The sequence below is a fragment of the Aythya fuligula genome, chromosome 13 (genome assembly GCF_009819795.1).
Source record: "Aythya fuligula isolate bAytFul2 chromosome 13, bAytFul2.pri, whole genome shotgun sequence".
NCBI lineage: Eukaryota > Metazoa > Chordata > Aves > Anseriformes > Anatidae > Aythya > Aythya fuligula.
Genome location: NC_045571.1, coordinates 7,978,603 through 8,001,596, shown reverse-complemented (window position 1 = coordinate 8,001,596; position 22,994 = coordinate 7,978,603). Strand labels below are relative to the sequence as shown.

Sequence of the window (22,994 nt, the reverse complement as noted above, 5' to 3'; positions counted from 1 at the left end):
CCAGCAGGAGGTAATCCTCCTGGGTGGAGGTTTGCTGGGGCTCCTGAAAGCCTCCCCAGCCAGAGAAGTGATGGCATTACGCACGTCCATGCAAAGTGTTCAGAAAGGCAGCTGCTTTTCCCTGCACTTCGGATACCACCTTCATTGGTTTCAACCTGCATATGAGCTCCAGGTCTTCTGAAGCCACATCCCAGCTCTCCACACCTAAAATACTTCTGAAAGTGACTTAAAAGTGATGAAAACAGCACCAGATCAGAAGAGAATGAAGGCAAAAGTTGACGAAGGATGCATCCCCGTGAGCTGCTCCCAAACTGCAGGAAGGTTCTGAACGCAAACTGGGCAGAAGTCTGTGAAGAAAACTATTTGGTTTCGATGGAAAGAAAACATTTGCAATATTGTGTAGAATGCAGCGCAAGCTCACCCAAAGGGCCAAGCCTCAAGCTGAACTACTGTATTTGGCAATTTGAAAATGCACTGTTTTGATCGTTATAATAAAAGTGAAATAAAAATAAAATAAAGTAAAATAAAATAAAATAAAACATTTTTTTTTTTCAAAATGGAGTGCTCTCAAGTCTCTGTAAAAGGCAGCTTAAAGCAGCCTGACTCGGCCAAGGCCAGAGTGCAGGAGCGGGGCTGGCTCAGGGTGCAGCACAGTGTGGCTGGGGCACCCCTGGGTGCTGCTGCTTGAGGATGGGGAAGAAGGGGATGGGATGGGATGGGAGTAGTTGGAGGGGTCTTCAAAGGCCCTCCGGTCCACCTGCCTGATCTGGGGGCTAACCAAAAGCAAACCCATGTTCCTGAGGGCACACCCGGGGGGTGACCCCCCCCCCCGAGCCCCGCACCGTGCGGGCTCCCCGCCGCTGCCCCCCGTCGCCGCGCGGTGTCGCCATCCGACAGCGCTGCCGCCTGCCCCCCCCCAGCCCCTCCCCGCCCCGCCCCGGGCCCCGGCACCGCCCGGGGGTGGGGGCGACGGGACCCCCCCCTCCTCCAAAAATAAAAAATAAATAAATAAAAAATCCCCCCCAAAAAGCCCCGCAGTAACGGGAGCTGCGCATGGAGAGGCAGGGGGGGAACGGGAGCTGCCGGCCGGGGCCGGGGGGGGGACAGGCGGTGGCCAGGGCTAGCAGCGGGCTGGCGGCCGTGCTGATCGTCACCATCGTGGTGGACGTGCTGGGCAATGCCCTGGTCATCCTCTCGGTGCTGAGGAACAAGAAGCTCCGCAACGCCGGTGAGTGCGGGGAGGAGCGGGGGGACCCGTGGGGACGGGGCGCGGGGAGGTCCCGGGGAGGTCCCGGGGTGTCCCCGGGTGTCCCCCGCTGGGTGCCGGTGTCCTGGCAGCCGGCAGGGAGGGCTTGGGTCTGCCGTCAGAAGTGGGTTATTTCGGCAAAGGCTAGGAGAAAATTCGGTAGGAGTTGGTCCGGAGGGAGTTTCAGGTGGTGCCGGTCGGATGCGCGTTGCGTTAGGAGTGCTCGGGCTGCTTTTACATGTGAAGGCATAAAGTGACCTGTACTGTTAGAGCTCACTAAATGGTTCGGATGAAATGTTCTCTGGTGTTTATAAGGTGGGAGAGAAAGTTGTGAGTGCTCTGCAGGTGCTGAGCTCCCTTCTCTGTATCTCAGGCTTCTGTTAATACGGAGTAACTCAACAGAGGACAGTAAAAGTAGCTTTTTACTACAGGATAAGTAGTAAAAATGGGTGAGCCTGATGGGACAGCATCCCCCCTTCTTGCCCCCACTATTTGATTGATTTATTAACGATAGTGCTCAGCTGCTGGCTGGGGCAGGAGCTGGGTGCAGCACCCCCGAGCTCTGAGACTGTGTTTGCCCAGGCACACAAAGCGTAGCCCATAGGATCCCCAGCACATAATCGTGCTGCTTTCTGTTAGCTTTGCTTTAACATGGGAGCATTGGGAGCTTGTGATCAGAAGGAAAAATAGATACCCCCTATCTCGCCCCCCAGGGTAACTGGTGGTGTATGTTCTCTGGCTGAGAAGTGCAGCAGGCAGATTTGAAGCCATTTAGCTGCCTTTACCACCTGTCTAATTGTTAATCACTTGGGTGCATTGCAAGTCTTAAGCCTGCCTCCTCTGCGAGTTAAAGTTGCTAGGAAGTGAAGGAGAACTACCTCCCCTTTGGGTTATAACAGAGATATTTTCAGTCTAAGTACCACTCAAGAGCCAGGTGCCAAACACATTTCCAGGCTTTGGTTCGTGCATTCAAGGCTCAGCACACTTAAAAGGTCGAGGATGGTGGGCAGAGGCTCTGGAAATGCAGTTTTCCAGCTCTGCTGAACTCTCTGCAAACACAGGCAGACAGCCAAAGCGTGCACGCCTTGAAAGCCCATGTCTCACACCCGTGCTGCCCTGCAGAAGGCTGCTCCTGCTGCCTCCTTTTCCTCGGTAGCAGCATCGTCCGCTCAGGGAGCCGAAACCTCTGTAGGGGCAGTCAGTGGGGTTACGACTTTAATTAGGTCACCAGGCTCAGCTGGATTTAATCCCCTTGCTGTACTCCGTGTATGTTGCTGTGAGGCTGTCATGCTGGCCCAAACCCAACGCAGAAGTCCGCACGTGTTATGTCCGCACGGATACCTGTGTCAGCCAAATGCCAGGGCTGGGAAGAAACAGCAGATCGGCCTGACAAGCCCTCCTGCCATACAGCTGTGCTGGCCAGCACTAATTGCATTCCCATCTCCTCATGCTTTGCTGCTGTGGCCATTCCCTGGCTCTGCAGGACCGCAGCCGGGGTTATCAGCCTGCGCTTCCCAGGTCAGCCAGCCCAAAATGTTGGCACACCACAAGCTTTGTGTTTGCTTGTGGGGGGGTTATTTATTGTTCTGAGACCTCTGGAACTTCCTGCGTGCCCTGTGACATGTTTCTTTTCTCAAAGTCAGCATTAGGGAGCTCCTTGGTACATGTTCATGTTTTCCAGTTTTGCAGATGTGGAAAATGTTTAGTCGTGCTGAATGCCTTTCCCACTTGCTTCTGGAATTCGGAGAATTTGGTTATATCAGAAATGTAAGTCATCCTTATCTGCAAAGACAAAAAGAAATGCTTATACTTTCTACATCTGCTGTATCAGGACGGATACTTTCCCTGGACTTTCTTTTAGTGTCAGCCTGTTGTATCGATAGATCACTGCCTTTTTCCTGACATATGTTGCCGTTATTTTTTGTGATATCGTTTAGCTTTCTTTATAAAATAATTTGCTTTCTAGCTACTCATAGTGGATTCTCTATTCATTACTCATTTCTTAATTCGTCTCCTGTCTTAATTCTTTAACAAAATAAACTTTTTCTGAATATAGTATTGCTTTTCTGAAAGGAGGAGGGTTCTACTGAGGTATCTTTAAACATCTCCCACTGTCCCATTCGTATATATTTAGGTGTTTTCTTTCAGTTATTTTTGTCTGATTGTTTCTAGTTTGGGGAAACGGACCTTTCAGAGGCGTCGCATTGGACCACGTTCAGTTTTCATATCTCAGGTGCAGTTGGGAACTGTACTTGGTTTCCTCCCAGCTCCTGCAGGATTTCCTTGTCCTAGAAAGCTATTGACTGTATGTAGGTGTTTTGAGATGATTTTTTTTTTTTTTTCTTTTTAGCACCACAAACCCTCCAGCATCTGCCACAAGCCTGAAACGACATCGTTTCTGTACATCGTGGGTAGCTGCTCATCTGTTCTGCCGGTTCGTTCCTCTGTAGCAAACTCCCACCAGGGCTTCTGATTTATCCTGACCCCCTGGAGTATCAGAGGATCTGACATGGGGGTTGTGGCCCTCTGGGCTCAGCCCAGGGAGATGTGACACTGGCCAGGGAACTGCAGGAGGGCCGCTGGGACTCCACGTGGAAGGGTGACACCCGGCACCCCCCTCTTAAACAGGGATGCCACCAAAGGTGTGAGCTGCTCAAAAACGTCCTCGCTGTTGGTGGGGAATTAGCCGTGACAGCATTCCCTTTTAGCTTCATTACCGACTTGCTCAGCTGGACAGTGATGAATTTGCCACGTCGAGCTGGCTGCCAGCGATGCTCCTGTGCCATCAGCCACAAATGTGGATGCAGCACCGGGGCTGCTTCAGGGAGAGCTGTGGTGTCCGGATGTGTCCCAGTGGGCTCAGGGGGCTGCTGTACTGGTGGTGTACTGGTGGTGTAATGGTCCCTGCTGGGCTGGTGGCTCCTTGTCATGTTGTCCCAGCGCTGTGCCATGGGCACGCACAGTCCCTGCAGATGTTCCTGGGCTGAAGACTTCTGTAATTGTGGCCTGCTGGCTGGAGGTTTTAGTTTTTTTTTCCAGTCAGGTGAAGACCCTTCTCTCCAGCCATATGTGTGCTTAACACAGGTTTTTGCTGTGTGCTGGTGCAGGTCTCCGTACAGCTACCCTCAAATTAGTTGAAACAAAGTTCCTCTGATCAGGAAAACCTGCACCAGACTCATCTCCATCTCTTGGGGACTCTTCTGGCTGAACTTTGCTTTCTGGTTTTGAGGCCACGAAGGAAGGGTGTTTCTGCATGGCTGCCTGCAGACCAGGATCCTGTTTTTGTGCACAGGCTCCTGCAGAGGTGCTGGGCACCAGCCCTTTGCCTTCTCCTTCTCCTCTGTGCCACTGTCAGGCTGTGCTTTCCCACGAAACACCACCTCAGCTGCGCCCAGGCTTTGTACAGCAGGAGAAACGCGGCCAAGTTGTTCGTGTGCCAAGCAAAATCCCAGCCTGCCTCCTTGGGAGGGCTGCCCTGCACGCCCTGCAGCAACAACAAGCTGGGCTGGCCCAGGGCTGGGTGCTGCTGAAAGATTTGGAGGGACAAACACTGGCTTTGGCAATAGCAAATGACTAATGGCCTCGCTGACAGTCCTGCCACACGAGCTGGGACCTGTTTCAGGAAGAGGGAAGGTGGGCATACATGCTCTGTTTACTTTTTTTTTTTTCTGTCTCCATTTTCTTTGCGTTTTGTTTGCTTTTCTTTCTCTGTTCCACGTGGGTGATGTTTAATCCCTTCCAAGTCCAGGCAGAGAGCAGCAGGAGGAGGACAGGACTGTCCTGGGGGCTGCCTGGCAGTGACAAGGCTGTGCCCTGGGGCTACTCCTGGAGGAAGGCATGGAGGAAAACCTGTGCCGTGTTTTTTTCCCATTTGTAACCATTCCCATTCCTGAAGTTGGAGCTGCTTACCAGGAGTAATTCCGGGTGCTGCTGTCTGTCACCACCCAGCCTCAAAGATCAGTCGGTCCAGAGGGGCTGCGACCAGCTCAAGGGAACACCTAGGTGGGAAAAGCAGGGTTTTTTGTGCAGGGCAGAGAGGGAGTGAAACTGGCTTTGCCCCACCTAATTAGGACAATAGGCTAATTAGCTAATGAGAGGAATCTTCCCAATGTGGCTGTACCCTTGGAAGATGTTAATTAAAGTCTTGCTCAATCCCAAACTAGACAAAGCCTCTGTGATTAGTGTGGGAGCAAGGAAAAACCAGTGGCTGAACGCCAGCATTGTGTCCCGCAGCACAGGCACAGCCTTCGCCTCCTTCTCCTAAAAAGAATATATTTGCTTTGGAATAAATTATACAGAAATGGAAACGGAGCAGTGGGCAAGCAGCAAATAGGGCTTGCAAGGGGTTGGAGTGTTTCTGCCTTTCCGTGGAGGCGTCTGCCCTTCTTCTCTTACATTTTGGCTGCAGTTCTCTCCCTCGTGCTTCCTTTTTTGAGATAAATTTCTCCCACAACTGGCTGGGTTTCTTCTGACTGATCGTTACCCTTATAAAACCATTTGGGGCATTCGCATCACATTGCTAAGCCAGTCTTTCACGTTTTTGTCTCACCTTTGAAGGTGATCCCTTCGCGCTGCCGGGCAGACACCAGCCTGCAGCATCACAGATTTACCTAACTCAGTGTAGATCTGGATTCATTAGATCAGAAAACTTCCCTGAATAGGGAGCAGGACAGACCATGGAGAGTTGAGCGCTTCTTGACTTGTTGGCCTTGTTCTCTAGTCTTATTCCTTATCTAATCAGAAAAGCAGGGTGACCAGAGGGTGTAAACGATTGCAGATTAAGAAAGTGCAACGTGGAAATACTGATCTCTGGGACAAAAAACAGCACGGGCCCCAAATGAAGGGCTCTAGCAGTCACACAGAGCACAAAAACTCAACTTGGCTTGTGGGGATGAGCTGTAAAAATTCAGAGGTGAAGCAGGAGGAGCTGCTTGCACAGCCACGTGCAGCACAGATGTGGCAGCTGGCTTTTGCTCAGCATCCAACGCCTTTGGGCAGAAGCTTTGGGGGAGTTTCAGTAGGAAAAGTGTATTGTGATTACACAGCAGTTAAAAATGTATCGTTTCTTGTCAGTAGTGTATCTGCCAAACTTGTAAAGGCTTTTTTTTTCCTCTTCCATGGCTATTTTTGTTTTAAGACCTGCTTTGCAACACAGTTGGTAAAGACAGGCTTTTGCTTTAGAAAATGAAGGAAACGTTGCAAATGAATAGGCAAGGCCGGTATTTTATTGATGGCACCGATGGGGAAGCCTAGTTCTGATTTTATCTGCAGAAATTCCACAATTTTGCAGCGTTGCCTGGCAGACTTCCTCCTGATTTTAGAATGGGTCTGAGTGGAAAGCTCTGCTCAAATATGGACTTGAACTTGGCATTGCCTGTGAACTTTCTAGAGATCTTCAAGTGCACATAGTGGTGCTAAGAGTTCAGAAGAGATCAGTAGTTATGTATCACCATAGACAGTGTTTTAATTCATATATCTGCCCTGAATAAAACTTTTGGAAAAGCTTCTGTCTAAATTTAAATCAGTTGTCTCTAGCAACCAGACAGTAGCACTGAGCAAAATGTGCTGAGCTTGTGAAACAAGCGGGGATATTAAGCCACGAATAAATCATTGGATCAGATCAGCTTGCGCTAACGATAGGGCCCATTTAAAGAAAATGCACCATGTAATTCAAAGTGTTTCAGAATTAATAATAATAATTACATTCTTAATCACCAGGAGGCAATGTTTCTTTCCCTTGCAGCTGAGGAAACCTTAGCAATGGAGGATTTACACTTCTCTAGGTGTAAGCCTCTAATTTCTCTCAAGCAATTGTATCGGACACGTGCTGTTGTGCAGGATTATTCCCCCCTGCCAAAGGGGGAAAATCAAGGATTGCAAATTTAGTTTTGTGTATTGCTTCAGGAAGGGAGTGGATTTGAGTCCTATTTCTGCAGCAAGGTTTTCTTTAGTTTCTGGAGAACACTTGGGCAGCAAGCAGGGCACTGACATTTTCTCACACGATGTCTTGTATAGCGAATAAAACTTGGATCGTTCACTTCATATAATGGAGGCTTTATGTTAGGCGAGTTGTGCATCTGGTCTGGGTAGCAGGGCATCTTCAGGTACAGGTTGCTTCTCCCACCAGTTTGTCACCAACATGCAGCCATCACCCAGGCAGCATGGTTATGGCTTTCATGGAGATTCCCGAGCTTACCACCAAGTTAGGCTTCTGTGATGCAGGCTTATCTTGGAGGAGGCTTGCAAAGATTTGTGTAATATGTAAGTGTGTGTTTTCCATGAATACATCCTGTTTTCTGGCCATTGTTTGAGCCTGGGCTCTGTGTTGTGGCTGTTGCAGCATCTTCCGTCCCTGCCTGGCCTAAGCCACTGCTTCCCCAAGTAATTCTTCTCCCATGAGGTCCTATAACTTGTTAAGTGAAAGCTTTGTGCATCAACTGCCTCGTAAAATTTCCTTGCGTATTTACTGGAGCAGTGTTCAAAAATGAGTGCTCTCATTAGAGAAGCGACCGTGTTGCATTAATATTACATGTGAGCGTGGAGCACTTGGCTGTGTGTCAGGAGGAGTGCTCCCCCAAGGCACATTATCGCACCGGAGCCCAGTAAATGTTTTCTTGAACTTCTTCATGCAGCAGCTGCTGCTGCAGTTGCTGGCAGTGGGACAGGAGAAGAGATGACCCTCAGACCTGCTCTCATCCTGAGAGCATGCATGACCGCCCTGGTCTCCATATGATGAGGGAAAATGTCACCTTACTGGGCCTCTGTGGAGTGGTTCAGCATGGTAAGTGTTGAGCTTATTTGCTCGGCTTTCTGAACGCTTTTTGATTCTTGTGGTACTCACAAAGTCCAAGACATTATTTCTATAAAGAGGTGAAAATCTAGGAAACTTAAGCAAGAGAAAAGCAACTGAAATATTGGCTTTTTACAGCTTCTCCAAGATGGCATGTACTGCAGTCCCTTGCCTTAGGGCTCCATGACATTTCTGTTACTTGTTATATTGGAAATGCTATTTGCATTCATCCACTGTAGATGTATACAAATATATTTCCAATCAAGAGGTAAAATTTAAGCTGAGGGAGAATTCAAAGTTACTTTATGGGCAAGTACCTTCTGTAGTTTTGATTTTTGTACGGTGCTCAATGCTCCTTCTCCTCTTAAAACTTGAAAACAGGGCAGCGCGTGCCTCAGGATGTGATGAGGAGTTTGGAAGAAGAGCAAAGTTGAGAAAGAAGAGCTTAACTTGTGATGTTGCCTGCCTACCTTCGTTAAATACATCTGTCCAACCCAGCTTTCAAAGTGATGCTCCCAATGTTGTTGCTGCAGAAGTGGTGAGATGAGTCGTGCCAGGACCAGCCCCGTTGGGAGCAAACCAGTTGGCAAAGAAGGCAGGAAGGGAGTTTTACCTTGGGACTTCCAGTGCTGAAAAGGAAGTACAGGGGCAGGAGGTTTGACCTCAGCAGCGTCTGGCTGTTCCTTGTCCTCTGCTGAAATATAAAGGAAAGCAGCAAGGGCTTTCTTGGAACAGTAGGGAAGGGAAGGATGATCTCAACTGTGGGATGTAGATTTATGGATCTCATAATAGGGCTCGTGTTTGCAAATGTTTTTCTGCTTTTCCTAGTGAGAAACAGCAGTCCAATTGTGTTCTCCCTAAGAGAAGGATCATTTATGCTCTCAGCGTGGATGCTATTTCCAATTTTCCACAACCTTTCAGTGTCTTAACAGTCTCTTGTGAAGATAGTGTGTTTATTTATTTTTCTCGATAAGGTTGTGTGGTGTCCGCTGTTAAGGGCTCTGTGTATCTTGGGGAAATGAGTGTAGGCAGGTAATCATTTGCATGATATCATGTGCCGGAGTTGAAGTCTGTGTAATTATGTAAAAGATTGAAAATGCTGTGAGCTATGGAACTGAAGAAGTTTGTGGTTTCTAACCTGGACTTTATCCAGTATCTAGTTTTGTCTTGGATGTTACATGGGTAATGAAATATATTTTGCATTATGTCATTCCAGTTTCCAAAATACATCTCCAGAGCACTGGTAAACTCTGAATTCTGTTTTACCTTGGAATGGGGATTGGAAGATTTCTCGGATGCTTTTATGATGAGTGTTAATTATACGTGTATCATTTTTAGGCTCTCGAATCTGTATCCCCATGATGTTTGTGTAACTGTTGCAGCAGCTACAAATACTGATGTAAACACCAGGCCACATCCATGGAAAACAATCTGTAAATCACCAGGAGACTGCAATGCATGCTGGATTAGGGCTTTGCTCCCCTGGCCTTTACATAGCATCAGCACAACCATTACCTTCCCAACGCCTTCTTGCTTTTGGGATGGGAACTGCTCTTCACAACACGGGGAGATGCAGAAGTGTGTGGTTTACGACCTGCTGCTTGTCCCTGGGGAGGTTCTGCTGATTCAGTGAGAGCTGGCTTTGTCTCCCGTGACACAGCAGCCATAAACTGAGGGGAAAATGGAAAAATCTCTGAATGCTGGTTTAAATGGCTAATGGGGAATGCAGATGTGGTGTTCTGCCCTCCCTGATGTCCCCAGGGGCAGGGCCGAGCTCTCTGATGTTGACGACATGGGTCATGCCTTGTGCCTGGAAAGTGTCAGACGTGGAAGGAGAGATGGGCTTTTTGGGTCCCCTGAGCATCCCCTGCACAGCCTCAGCTACCTTCAGCTTTGTCAAGGAAGCAAAAAAGCTTGAAATTGCAGTGAAATACGCTGCTCCTGCTGTGTTCATCCAAAAATTCTTGGCTGGTGCCAGCACGCCTGCGAGAAACGAGCAGCAAGAGCCCATGCGTGCCCCTCTGCCAACCCTCCCATAGTCGGGTTTCTAAATCACAGAGTTTCTCTCTTTTTTTTTTTTTTTTTTTTGGGTGGATTAACACGGATCCAGATCCAACAAGAAGTCGGCCTTCAGTGGCCTGGTAAATCGTCCTTAATTTTCTGGAATAGGTTAATTTCATTTAGGCGAAGGGAGGCCAAAAGAGCAGGCTTTTCGGGGCACTGCCAAGTCAGAAGATTAAGTCAGCATTAAATTCATTAGCGAGCCAATCTATCTCTGTTGGCTAACACTATCTCAGCCTTTTTGTCTTGCATTTTCTTTCTTGAATGGCAGTTTAGGTAACCCACAACCTTGCTGCCGTATTGTGGCATTATACAGTGGTTGCTCCACTGAAATCCAAGTTTACTGCCCTCATAACATGTTTTCAGCAGATTGAGTTTAGTTTTAGTTGAGCATTGAAATGAGGCTGGTTTCCCCAGGGGCTGGTTCTGAATTGTGTCCATAAGAACTTGTCCCACGGTCTGTGGTTTTGTGAAAACTGAATGCCCTGCTTTCCCAAAAAAACTTAGGGTCACCCTATACCTTTCTAATGAGCTCAGTCGCTCACAATATCCCTGCTCTGCTGGGGACCAGTTTCCATTGTGCAGAAACCTTTTTTATTTTTTTAATGAGCCATCCACTCTCCTGTACAAAGGGAATGAAGCTGGCCTTCGGTAACAAAAATTATTGGGGAAAGGCAGGCAGTGCGATCAGACACACTTCAGTCTCCTTGAGAAATGAAGCGAACAAAGATGAGTAGTGCTGATATTCTGAGGTTTGCATAGTGCCATCACTGCCTGCCCGCTAAGGAAATTCAGAAAGCTTGGTGCTGCCCCCTCATGCTGTGGGATGATCTGTGGCTGCCTGGCAGCTTAGGTATTTAATTCCTTTGCTTTTTCAGTGTTTGTTTTGGACCTGATTGAAGCACAGAGCTCCCAGCCTGTTCTGGAAATCAGCATCCTTCAGGCAAAACCTCACACTTGACTTGCAGGATACTTTTCAGTCCCAAGCACGTCGTAGCTAATGCTGCAGACCCATCAACATCTTTTCCTCCAAGCCGAATGCTTGCAGGTTTTTAAGCAGTATTGTAACACCAAGTGAGTAATGGGGAAATTTATCCTGGTAAGATTTATGGCTTTCATATTGGGGGGCCCCAGTTGATACCAGATTAATGTATTAAGGTTTGAGCAACCACCTGGGAATTAACACTTACTTTCAATCTGAAATCTTGGCTGAGGCCTTTTGTCACATCTGCACTAATGACTCAGTCTTCATAAGAGGTTGAATTTCTTTGCGTGGTCTTTTGAAACTAAATATGAAAGGGGAAAGATGGCCCTTAATTTTAACAAGTTCCCATTTGGCTTAACAGCTGCTGTGAGCTCTGCCTTGTCTTTCTGGCTGCATTTGCCACTTTGGCGGTGTGTTTCGGGCTGTCAGAGCCTTACAGGGTTCTAATGAAGCACGACACTTCTTTTTCTTCTCCCCACAGCTGTTATTTGTCATTTGATATAAATCTGCCTCGTTACAGCCTCATTCCTGAATAAATGATAAAAGGGCAGTTATCATAAGAAGGCAGCGCTGGCATGTGAGCTCCTGCCTTGCTGCTGATATAGAAGAAGCTGTCGCTCTCCTTTGAAAGGCTGTGCTATGTAGCTGAATTTCGGAAAGACTTTGTACTCCCGAGGGAGACCAAAGCAGACCTCTTCCCCTGTTCTGCCCTTCGCTCCTGTCTTGTCCCAATTAGCAGCTGTGGTCCAAGCCCCTAGTGCCAGGATGCGTTTGTTTTTGGGGTGGTGAAGTCAATGTGCTCCTGGGGCACATGATGACCAGGGCAGGGTGACGTGCTGGCTGAGGTGCTCCAGCCCCATGCTCCTGCCTGGGGATGCTCCTGGATGTTGAGGCTGGAGCTTATTGCAAGGGCCGGGCTCCTCATTGTGTGTACATCCATTACCGAAGCTCTGAACCCCAGTTCCTTAGAGCTCTGATGTTGCAAATCACTCCCTGGGTTCCTTACAACATCCACAGACACTTGACTGGGCTATTTCAGTCCACTGGAAGCTTCATGTGGTGTCGAGGACGGTCCTGCTGGGCTGAAGATGACCTCCTGGCTCATGGGATGTTGCCTGAGCTGCCGAGATGCAGAAGCCTCTGTACTAAGCCCAGGCTTTGTTTCATCCTGATGTAGCTCCTTAAATATTCTGTCACTCTGGAGCTTGTCGATCAACAAAAATACTTCATCGGGGCAGCTAACAACGTGGGATTTGAGCAATGAAAGGGAAAATGAGTGAATCCTGCTAAGCAGAGGACACAGAGGTTTACAAACGGTTCTGAAGGGACCAGGAGGCAGGAAGTCGTATCTCATGCTGGATAAATGACAGCTCTTTAAATATGCTGTCAGTAGATAAGGAAGGCCTAGGGGCGGGGGAGACGGCTTTTCAGAAATGGCACGGAGTGAGCGAGGTTGGTTTTATTTATTTATTTATTTTTAAAATTAGGAATCTTGACCATTTCTCTTGCCTTTGGAGAGAGAGCCTCCTTGGCTTGGCTCCTCCAAGCCTCCTTGGCCTGTGATGGGAGTCATAAGGCTAAATAAAGTTGCACACTACTGCTTTGAAGTATCCTGGTGTGGGTGTTAAGCAGTTTCAGAGAGAAGAAATCCCTGTGATTTATTTTTTGCTGAAAAAACTTCAATGGAGATAAAAAGGCAAAGGACAGAAAAGTTTACGGATACACTTAAAAGCCCTGTCACTTGATGATTATTATGCAGTTGTAAAGTAGGTCTGCCCCCAGCATTACTGTCAAGAAAGAAGGACTTTGTGGTATTTCAGGATGAGGCAAGCTCAGTTTCATATGGATGGCTTTATTTATTTCCAGCATCTTTTATTTATTTATTTATTTGTTTGTTTATTCACTTATTTTCCTTTCTGGGGGCAAAATGTTGTTTGTTTAAGACAGAATCCAGTGGTATTGTGCTGGAAGCTGTTGATAGCAGAGGTATCTGCTCAGTTGTGCTCCACGAGTGCAAGATCTCCCACTTACCATGCACATTTCTCTGCCTACATGTGTGGCTACTTACTTCGAGAGGTTCTTCCAGTAATTTAGGTCTCATAGGCCCATGCAATCTTATCCTCATTCACCCAATTGGATACTATCCACCATTAGACTTCCTATAGAGGTCAGTGTTAGAGCACACCCATTTAAACCATGGGCTTATGTTAGAACACATTTAGTGTGGACTTTGCTGCAAAAACTGCTTTTTTCTTGTAATATTCCCATACATTGCACCTCAAAGATGATTAAGCGTCACAAGTCGTTAGGAAAAACAAACAAACAAACAACCCCCCCACCCAAAAAGAAAAACCACAAAAAAAAACAGACACAAACAGAAGCAAATGTCCTCATACAATTCACTTGGGACTCCCATTTCCAAGAGTTTCTCGTACCATCAATAGCTCCTTGTTGCCGGTCCTGTACCCAGATTTGATACGAGTTCTGTAAGTCCTGTGGAATATCTAAAATAAAGATTTTGCTGATGTTCTGGGAAACAATGTATTTTGGACTCATTTCTGGGAAAAATAAGAAAGTCCTTTAGGGCTTGCCTTTTTTTTTATTATTATTATTTTTATTTGAGGTATTTTTTTCCAGTATCATTATTATTGTTATTGAATCAACTTGATTTGTTTGCACTGGATTTTTGCCAGCACAATTGTATCAGTGTCCCTGCAGTGTTCCCAGGTGAAAGTAACTCTCTGTTTCTGATGGGATTAGTAGATAGTTGTGAATGAACCAGAAGGTTCAGGACAGATTTTCTTTCACTTTCTGGTCTCCTACTTACATGCAGGCTTCTTTCACAGTTGGCATCACCATGGCCAAGCCAACAAATGATGGGTCTCTCTTTGTCTGTCTGTAACGCAGGGAATATTACTCCTGTTCCTAGCATATTGTGAAGGCGAGATGAACAGTAATTCAGGTAGCTCAACCTTTTTCCTAGCTGGGAAAGGAAACAGCTTTCTTTAGACTGAGAATGGGAAAAGCAGACAAGCTGTCTCTAGGCAGACAATCCCATTTCACCATCCCTGAGCTGAGGACGGACACTTGGAGCACAGATGCTTTCTCTTAGTGTGTGTACCAAGCCTAACTCTTTTCTGTTATGTAAAGCCCTTCTATTATTATTCCTTTGGTTATTGATTTAGGCTTTGTTATTTCATAAGTTGATTACATTTTTTGTCTAAAAATGGCCTTTATGGCAAGTGAATCATTTTGATGTTAATCTCTCGTTCTTGTTGGACATAGCGCCAGAGGCGTGATGCTGCCAGGATCAGTATGTGTTAGAGGTCTGTCTCGAGCCTCCGCTAGAAAGTGAGGTTGAATTTGGGGCAGCGTTTCGTCTTGTGCTGATCTGTGACCAGACTGAGCTTTTTCTCTGTTGCCTAAGTTCAACTTGCTCTCTCCTGAAGCTGGGAACTGTACCATACTGCTTTGTTTCAGGGCACTTGGCAAACCAGTTAATAAATGCTAGGCTTGGAGAGTTAACATGGGCTGGTAGAGCTTATCTGTGCTTGTGCGTCCTAGTGTGTCAGAGTAAATGTAAAGGCATCAGCCTGCATGGGAACGGGCTGCTTAGTCACGCAGTACCGCTCGGCAGTGATTTCGGTCAGAAACAGAGGGCAGTGAGCTGTTGGTTTATGGTCCTTGAAGGCTGAGATGCTGCAGCCAGCGCTGTGTGGGCTCAGCTGGTGCTGGCAGAGGTGCTGAGGCTTGTGGTGTAAACCAGAGGCTGGCTGTGAGGGCCTCCTGACTCCCACACCTCCATCCATCGGCCTCACTGCAGTGCCCTGTAAAGGCTACGAGTTGCACATGATATTCCCAAATTTGTCTTCACCCTAGGCATTTGGAAGGGATGCAGGGAGGAACCAAGCTTCCCAGTTGCCAACCGGATAGGGTTGCTTTTAGCACTTAATCTGCATATATTAAAAGCCAGATCAAGATGATCATGTATATTCCTCCTCTTTTTCTAGCAAAACCTATTGCCATATTTGCATCCAGGCAAAACATCACAGTAACAAGAGTTAAGTTTAGAAATCTAGAGGGATAACAACATTGGGATTTTTCCCTCATGCAAAAGGCCAAAGCTTCAGTGAAAACACTGGAAGAAGTCATTAAAAGGCACATAAATGAACAGAAAATATTATTTTCTAAAAGTTTAAAAACTTTTGGAGCTAGGTAAAATATCAAATTTTACATAGTTTCCTCTTTCTTTTAAAATACCTTCAAATAATATTTTCAGGAAGGCGTGTCTGAGCTGAGCAGGATGTATGAGGATTAAGGTAGAGTAGGAGGGTGAAGCTTTTGAGGCAGGGTTTCTATGAGATGGTCTGAAAGCTTCTTTTTGTTTTTAATATATCTAAAACTCTGAAAATGAGGGTGTTGCTCTGCACTGGTACCAAAAGAGGAACACCCCTTTCGAAAGGTCCAGAAGAGGAGGGAACAATTCATTTTATTCAGTTGAGAGCCAACGTCCACCTCCCATCTGTGACACACCAAGGGAAAAAGTGCCCGTTTCCATTGTTTTCAATATAATGGTAAGCGATAAAATGGAAGATAGGAAACCATGTGAACAGGGCCGCTTGTATTTCCACACATTTCCACAGGCTCGTGAGCTTGAACACAGCTTTGAAGCTGGCTGGCCATATCCAAATGAAAGTTGTGAGTCTCTGGAGTGTAAACATTGCAATGATTGCCCTTCGCCGCACGCAATTAGAGCAGCTGAAGGCACGACTCAGATATGCTTTTGACAGCAATACAGTTAAAGGTCGTGACCTAAAAGCACATCTAAAACCCAGCCCTCTGCCAGCAGTGCAAGTAATTCTTTTCTCCAACCAGCAGACAAAATAATATGTGGAGCGTAAAAAAATGAATGTGATGGAAGTGCCTGGGAGCGGGTCCTTTCTACCTCAGTAAGTACTGCGAGGGTTTTCTCCTCCCGCTGGGAGCAAGCCTTTCCCACAGATCCAGAGGTAAAGGCAGCTTTTGTTCAGCCTTGGTGATGCACCGAGGAGCCGGCTGATGAGGCTTGCAGTCATGATGCCAAAGTGGTGCTGAAACACCTTGGCCTTGCTCCTGCATAGATGCCGTGGATGGCAAGACAGGGGAGCACCATGCACCCACAGCTTTCTTTCTGGGAACGACACCAGTGCTACTGGTGATGCTCATACTGAGCACACTGCTGCTCTCTGGCATCATGATTGTGCTGAGAGAGACATTTGCCAGGAAAAAGTTCAATGGTGATGGAAGTTTATGCTTTTGTCTAGGACTTTCATTGTGTCCTTACACTGGATATTTCCACGTTCTCTAACATTACGTTCTAAGCATGCTGTGGTCCTCCTCTCCTGGCTGTTTGTTACCAGCAGGATCATTTTATGCAGCACAGTTGGAATTTGAGAGCTGCTGGCAGCCCGACCGCATCATCTGCCAGTGACCAGGCTGTGTCCCCTCCTGGTGGATACTGGATAATTGATTGTTTTTTTTCTCTTTCTCTGGTTTACTCCTGTCTTTGAATAGGCTTCCTAAATACACGTATAAAATCATCAGTTAGAATTTGTGGATTGATGAACTAAATAAGAGATCTTTTATTTTATTTTTTTTTTTCCTGTTGCCTGGACCTCAGGGAGAGTGTCCCTGGTTTTTGAGTTGTCGAACACTTTCTGTTGTCAAAATGTCAGCCTGGACTTTCTTCTTTGCCATTTTGTGCCGCATGTGTGATTGTGTGATGTTCTCAGGGCAAGTGACATTGAGCTAGACCCCTGCAGGAGGCTCAACCCTAATGCTCTTTGACCGGGCAGTTACTTTGCTCCCTGGAGTGCCCTTTTGGGGCTGGGGATGTTGGAAATGCTCCTCAGTGTGAGGGCTGCAGCATTGGCTGCCCCAAGCACCCCAGTATTATTATCGGGCCAAAAGAGCAGCCAGTATATGATAACGTGGCTGCAAACCCTCAGTGCCATCTTTATAGTATAAAGAGAACAAAATTGTTCTGAAGGTGCTTTCTGTGAACTGCCACTTATTTTGCAGAGCCAAGCGTGCTCTTTGTGTCTGCCGAGTGGAAGTGGAGGTCAGCAATGTACAAGCAAATGCATAGCGAGTAGCAGGTAAAAACACAGAAAGGAGGCTGTCAGGGCTAATACAGAGCCTTGTTGCACGTTGAATAAAGCTTTTAAGACTTTATCTATTTTGCTTGGGGCAAACAGTGCATTTTGTTTCTGTTTTGCAGCTTTCAAAGGTTAAATAGAGAGTATTAGGTTATGGTAAGTGGTTATCAGAGGCTTGCTTTATAGTCATGGTCTGTTAAATTGTTTACTGAGCCTTATTACAGATAGATCCTTTTGAAGCTGAAGAGAGTCTTAATTCCAGTTCACCTCCTTCTGGATATGAGTTTTTCAGAAAACCTGGGAAGAGAAACGTGAAAGTTAAGGTGCTTCGTATTGCAGGCCACAGATAGTGAATTGTCACCGCAAACATACTGGTCGCTCCTGTAAACTTAGCATTTTGTGTATCTTGGCATGTTTTTCTAACCTATCCTCTAACACTCTCCCTCCTTAACAAGGAAGGCGAGTGTAAGTCTGGTAACAGTGAATGAGGCTTTCGGATATTCTATTTGGACATTTTTGGCTGCATAAAAATAGTTTATTTTAAGACAAAGTATTTTAATCTCTTATTTATTTTTCTTTTCAACCCAGCTTCTAGGTTCAGGATGCCTAAAACACAGCCTGTGTGTCTTAGAGGACAGTCCACAGGTGCTGTGGGATCAACAGGGAGATCGATGCAACTGGAGCTTGGGCACCACGGGATTTCCAGTAGCCTCCTGAGGCAGGCAGGGCCAGCGACCCTTGTATTTGCACAGTGATGCTCAGTTCATCTTTGTAGAAGAGTGATGTGCATTTGTATGGAAGTCAGGTGATGCTCGGGCAGCCTGCCATTGGGGACCTTTGTGTATGTGGCTTATTGGGTTTGCAGAAATCTTTGCAGGATTTCCACGCATATGAAACCTGGTGCCAGGACTTGACAGTAAGTCCTCAGATAACCTGTGCTGTCAGATAATCCAGGCAAAATGGGTTCCTGGCACTGCCAGGGATCTGCTGTAGTACAGGAGCAGGCTGCCAGAGTGAGCAGAAACACAAGTATGGGAGTGATTAGGGGAGCTCACAGAGCAAAGTAGTAGGGCAGAAGGTGCTCTGGGATAAATCCCCTTCTGTGGTACCTGCATGTGCTTATAACCTGACCTGCTGCCAGGCTTCAGGTTGTTTCGTGTTTCAAATAATTTGCAGATTCCACTGCGAACAGGGTATATTGTACCTCTATAGTCCTGTGTTGGACCTGTGGCATGTGAAAAGGCTTCAAGTTTCTGTGAAAAGGTGGTCAGGTCTGTGCAGCCATTATGCTGGGGCAGGGATGGAGCACAGAGATGCGCAAACCAATTCATACCACATGGAAGTTTAAAAATGCGTCGGAAAGTGTGGAAGTTAATGAGGAATTATATCTGTATGCTCACGAAGAGAAAAAGATGCATCTGAAAATAGTGCCACAGAAGCACGTCACTGAAGTTTGAGATAATGTCCTGCTGGTATTACTTGCAGGCAGGACTCCTGTGTTTTATAGTGGAAAAATGTTTTTTAAAAATAATAATGAATCAGTAGTGACATAGAAAAGATGATTGACAGGAGATTGTTGTTTACTTTCCGTAACAGCCACACATTAGATGGCTTCACATTGGGTATTTAACTGAAGTTGACTCTTATTTCAATAAAAAGAAGCCATTTCCCATATTTTGGAGGGCCTATTCTGCTTGGAGGCATGCAGCGTGCCCCCTCCTCAGAGTACTCAGTTGTTAACATGCTCAGTTTTTCAGGACCGGCTGGCACGTGGCTGCTGGGTGGCTCTGGTCTCTGTGCTCACCCACCAGGAGAAAAATATAAAGCTGATCATGCTGCCAAATAAAAGGGAAGTTGAGTTTATTGCTGTGAAAAGGTGCGAAGTTAAGCCGTCTGACCTGATTTTTTTTTTTAATTTCTCTGTATTTTTACGTTTTCCCAACTATCCAAGTTAGTGAGGAAGGACTTGCAGAGGCTGTGATTTCTCCCAGTTGCTGGCAGGGATGTGAGGCTAAGAATTTTCCCTAAACTTCCCCAGAGGAGATTCTGGTGCTGGGGATACATTTTGCTTTTTGTTGAGGAGGCATCTTTGTGACTGAAGGAATACAAATTTGCTGCAGAGCAGCGCTCTCTCTCTATGTGAGTGCTAAGCCTGAATTGCCAGAGCAGCCACAGAGGCGTGCTGCCTGTGCGAAATCTCTCCCTGCTGAGGTTTTAGCCCTTCGCGTGTCCTCTGCTAATACTTGTTTTGAAATGATGCTTCATGTCAGCTGCCACAGCTCAGTGCCACCGTGGGCTGTTCTCGAGTCCGGACTGCTTCCCGGCCAGTGTGAAGTGGCCTTTGCTGCCTGACGGGGGCTGTTGACTGGTGCCGATAGTTTTTGTTGGGAGCAAACATAGCAAGGAGCCAACTGCGATGGTGATGCAGGCGTGATTTCTGACAGCCCTTGGATATGTTTTCCAAATGCCAAAGCCTGTGACCTAGTTGAACTGAGATCTCAGTGAGCCTCTCCATGGATAATACAGAAAAAGACACATTTTTTTTTTGTTTTGTTTTATTTTTGAGATAATCTGGTAGACAGCATGCTATGAAGGTTTGAAGAGAAAGTGTAGGTGTGATCAGTGAGTTGGGGTGTCACCTGTAACCCATAGCCGCATGGATGTTACTGCCTTAAATCTATTAAACATATCTTCTACCAGTACTCTAATAATATTCTTCCTACTACTGCAGATTTATCTGCAGGGGGTGATGTTACGAAAAATGACTTTTCCTAGTGCTGTCCTCTATATTGCTGAGTTTCTCTTGAATTGACAATTTGTCTAATCATCAGAAAGCTGAATTTTGACAAATATTCCTTACAGCATTATAGCTGGTCCTGTAGTTATGCCAGTTCTCTAAAGACCTCTTGCTTCCTTTCTTCAGGAAAGTTATTAATCCATACATTTTAATTTAGGATTGTATTTGGGTATTTAGGAAGCCTGTTCAAAGACAGGAGGAAATAACAGCTGAGCTAAGGCTAATGCTTCCAGCTTAGATTTTTTTTAGGAAGCAATACACAGGTTAATAATGCCCAGTTACTCCCTATTGCTGTCAGTAGTACAGACAGCAAAGTCTTATTTTCTATGGTTTCAAACTCCAGTTGGGAGGCAGAGTGAAGCTCACAAGCAGAGTTAGGCCCAGAGAGGAGTTCTGATGTGGAAGTTGTCTGTCCGGACCTCTGCTAACCTCTCGTGGTCTCTTCTCCTTTTCCATAGGCAACATCTTTGTGGTCAGCTTGTCTGTTGCAGACCTTGTAGTGGCAGTGTATCCGTACCCTCTGATCCTGAGCGCCATTTTCCACAATGGGTGGACCATGGGAAACGTCCACTGCCAGATAAGCGGGTTCCTGATGGGCCTAAGTGTCATCGGGTCCATTTTCAACATCACCGCCATCGCAATCAACCGCTACTGCTACATCTGCCACAGCCTTCGGTATGATAAGCTCTTCAACCTGAAGAACACCTGCTGCTACATCTGCCTGACCTGGCTGCTCACCGTGGTGGCCATCGTGCCAAACTTCTTCGTTGGGTCCTTGCAATATGACCCCCGGATTTACTCCTGCACCTTTGCCCAGACGGTGAGCACATCGTACACCATCGCGGTGGTGGTGGTCCACTTCATCGTCCCGCTGTCCATCGTGACGTTTTGCTACCTACGGATCTGGATTTTGGTGATTCAAGTCAAACACCGGGTGAGACAAGACTGCAAGCAGAAGCTCCGAGCAGCTGACATCCGGAATTTCTTGACCATGTTTGTGGTTTTTGTCCTTTTTGCTGTGTGCTGGGGACCATTAAACTTTATTGGCCTTGCTGTTTCAATTAATCCTTCCAAAGTGCAGCCACACATTCCAGAGTGGCTTTTTGTCCTGAGCTATTTTATGGCCTATTTTAACAGCTGCCTCAATGCCGTGATCTATGGGCTGCTTAACCAGAATTTCCGAAAGGAGTACAAAAGGATACTGCTGACACTCCGGACTCCCAGGCTGCTCTTCATCGACGTGTCGAAGGGTGGGACAGAAGGGCTGAAAAGCAAGCCGTCTCCAGCAGTAACGAACAATAACAACCAAGCTGAAATACACTTATGAGCCAGAACAGCAGCACTATTTATTCTGGGTTACCCTTGTACATATAATACATAAACCTTTCTACCTGTGCATTTCACAGCTCTTGTTGCTGGACCCCAAATGGCCACCCCCTTCACATGCAAGGAAGGAGTCTGGTACTTTTAATGCTCAGCTTATCACCATGACATCACGGCTTTGAGTAAGGATTTTAAGGGAACAACTGCCCTTTACCTTTTTTTTAATTGTTTTATTTTATATTTTTTTCCTATGCCATCATTCACTGTGTGCCTAATAAATTGCTTTGGTTGCTTCTGCAACAAGCATGCCACTACCCTCAAAAAGGGAAGCGTTCAGAGTGCATGAAAAAATGCAGCTATGTTTGAAAATGCAACCTGCAGAATTGCTATGTAACACAAACCGACTTTTCTCACCTCCCTCTGAATTCTGTTCCTTAGCATTAACATAACCCAAATTACAGTAATCAAAGTGTAAACTGCATGACTTGGTATCTTTTCAGTTAGGTTAGTAACGGTGTTAGCCAGCAGGCGTACATATGAGCACAATGACTTCCACTGTGCGTGTGTTTGTTTTCCTTTTTCCTTCTATTACAGCTTAGTAGCTGGCCTGGGCTGAATGCAAGGCAAACAGAAGCCAGACCTAGTGAGTGTCTGATGTGCTCATTTTAATTGAATCTCTACAGATATTAAGTACCCTTGCACTCTCCTTCCAGGCCATGAATAAGAGTATATAGCACATGACATAATCTAATTGCAGGAAGATACTTGGAGCCTGATTCTAATTTAGGCAGTGTCCTGCCACGGCTTGCATTCATTCCAAACATCTATCAGAGGTCCCTTCTGCATGAGCATCATAAAAAAGATGAACATAACAGAGTCCTATCCACTTAATGCAGATGCAGGCTTTTAATAAAAGAGGAAAACTGAGTTCCGGTGATGTTTGCACTTGGCCATGAAGGCAGAAGGGGAAGGAAGTTTTTGTTCTAACTATTTTCCCTTTTGCCCACCACATAACATGAATTTGATGGGGGAAGAGAGGGGAGAATTTTATTCCATTTTGTTCATGGGTGAAGCATTGATTAATTCATGGGAGCTGGGAGAAGATAGCTACATAAGCATATTCATGCATCAGGTCTCAGTTAAAACCTGAACTCCGTTTTCTTTGTCATTGAAAACCATGTCCTGAAGCGCTGGGAAGGCCAGTATCGCATCAGAAACAAGCACATGGGCAGAGATAAGGCTGCTTCTTTACTGAAGTGTGTGTAGGGGGACTGGTTGCTGTCTGTAAATATGACTTTATTTTTTCTTCAACTCATTGTGAATTCAACTCCTTACGGTTTTAAATGAGCGGAACCTGCTTTGAAACAGTCCCATTAAATCAGCAGATAAAACTCCCCTGGTGCAGCTCTGTCTTCAAGCTAGCAAGCCTGTCTTGGTGCCAGCGTACCAGGGGGCACAGCAGGAGCTGCACGAGGGGTGGGAGCAGGTCTGAGCCCCGTGGGTATTATAAGTACAGCAGCCGGCCTGCTCCTGATCAAAGAGTGCAGCCTTCTCCCAGTGACTTAAGGTACTGATTGCAGTCAGAGCAGGTTCATAGGGCTGAGTCCTGAACTGCCGAGAGCCTTTGTGGTAGCACACAGGTGCCTCGAGATGAA

At 46.4% G+C, this 22,994-nt stretch overlaps 1 protein-coding gene across 1 annotated transcript; it reads left to right on the top strand.

Annotated features, from left to right (window-relative positions):
• Positions 1–1,053: 1,053 nt before the first annotated feature.
• Positions 1,054–21,874, top strand: GPR50 (G protein-coupled receptor 50). The gene is made up of 2 exons (XM_032196417.1): positions 1,054–1,228; positions 20,475–21,874. The coding sequence occupies exons 1-2, from the start codon at positions 1,054–1,056 to the stop codon at positions 21,341–21,343; spliced, it is 1,044 nt and encodes a 347-aa protein (XP_032052308.1). The 3' UTR covers positions 21,344–21,874.
• Positions 21,875–22,994: the final 1,120 nt, after the last annotated feature.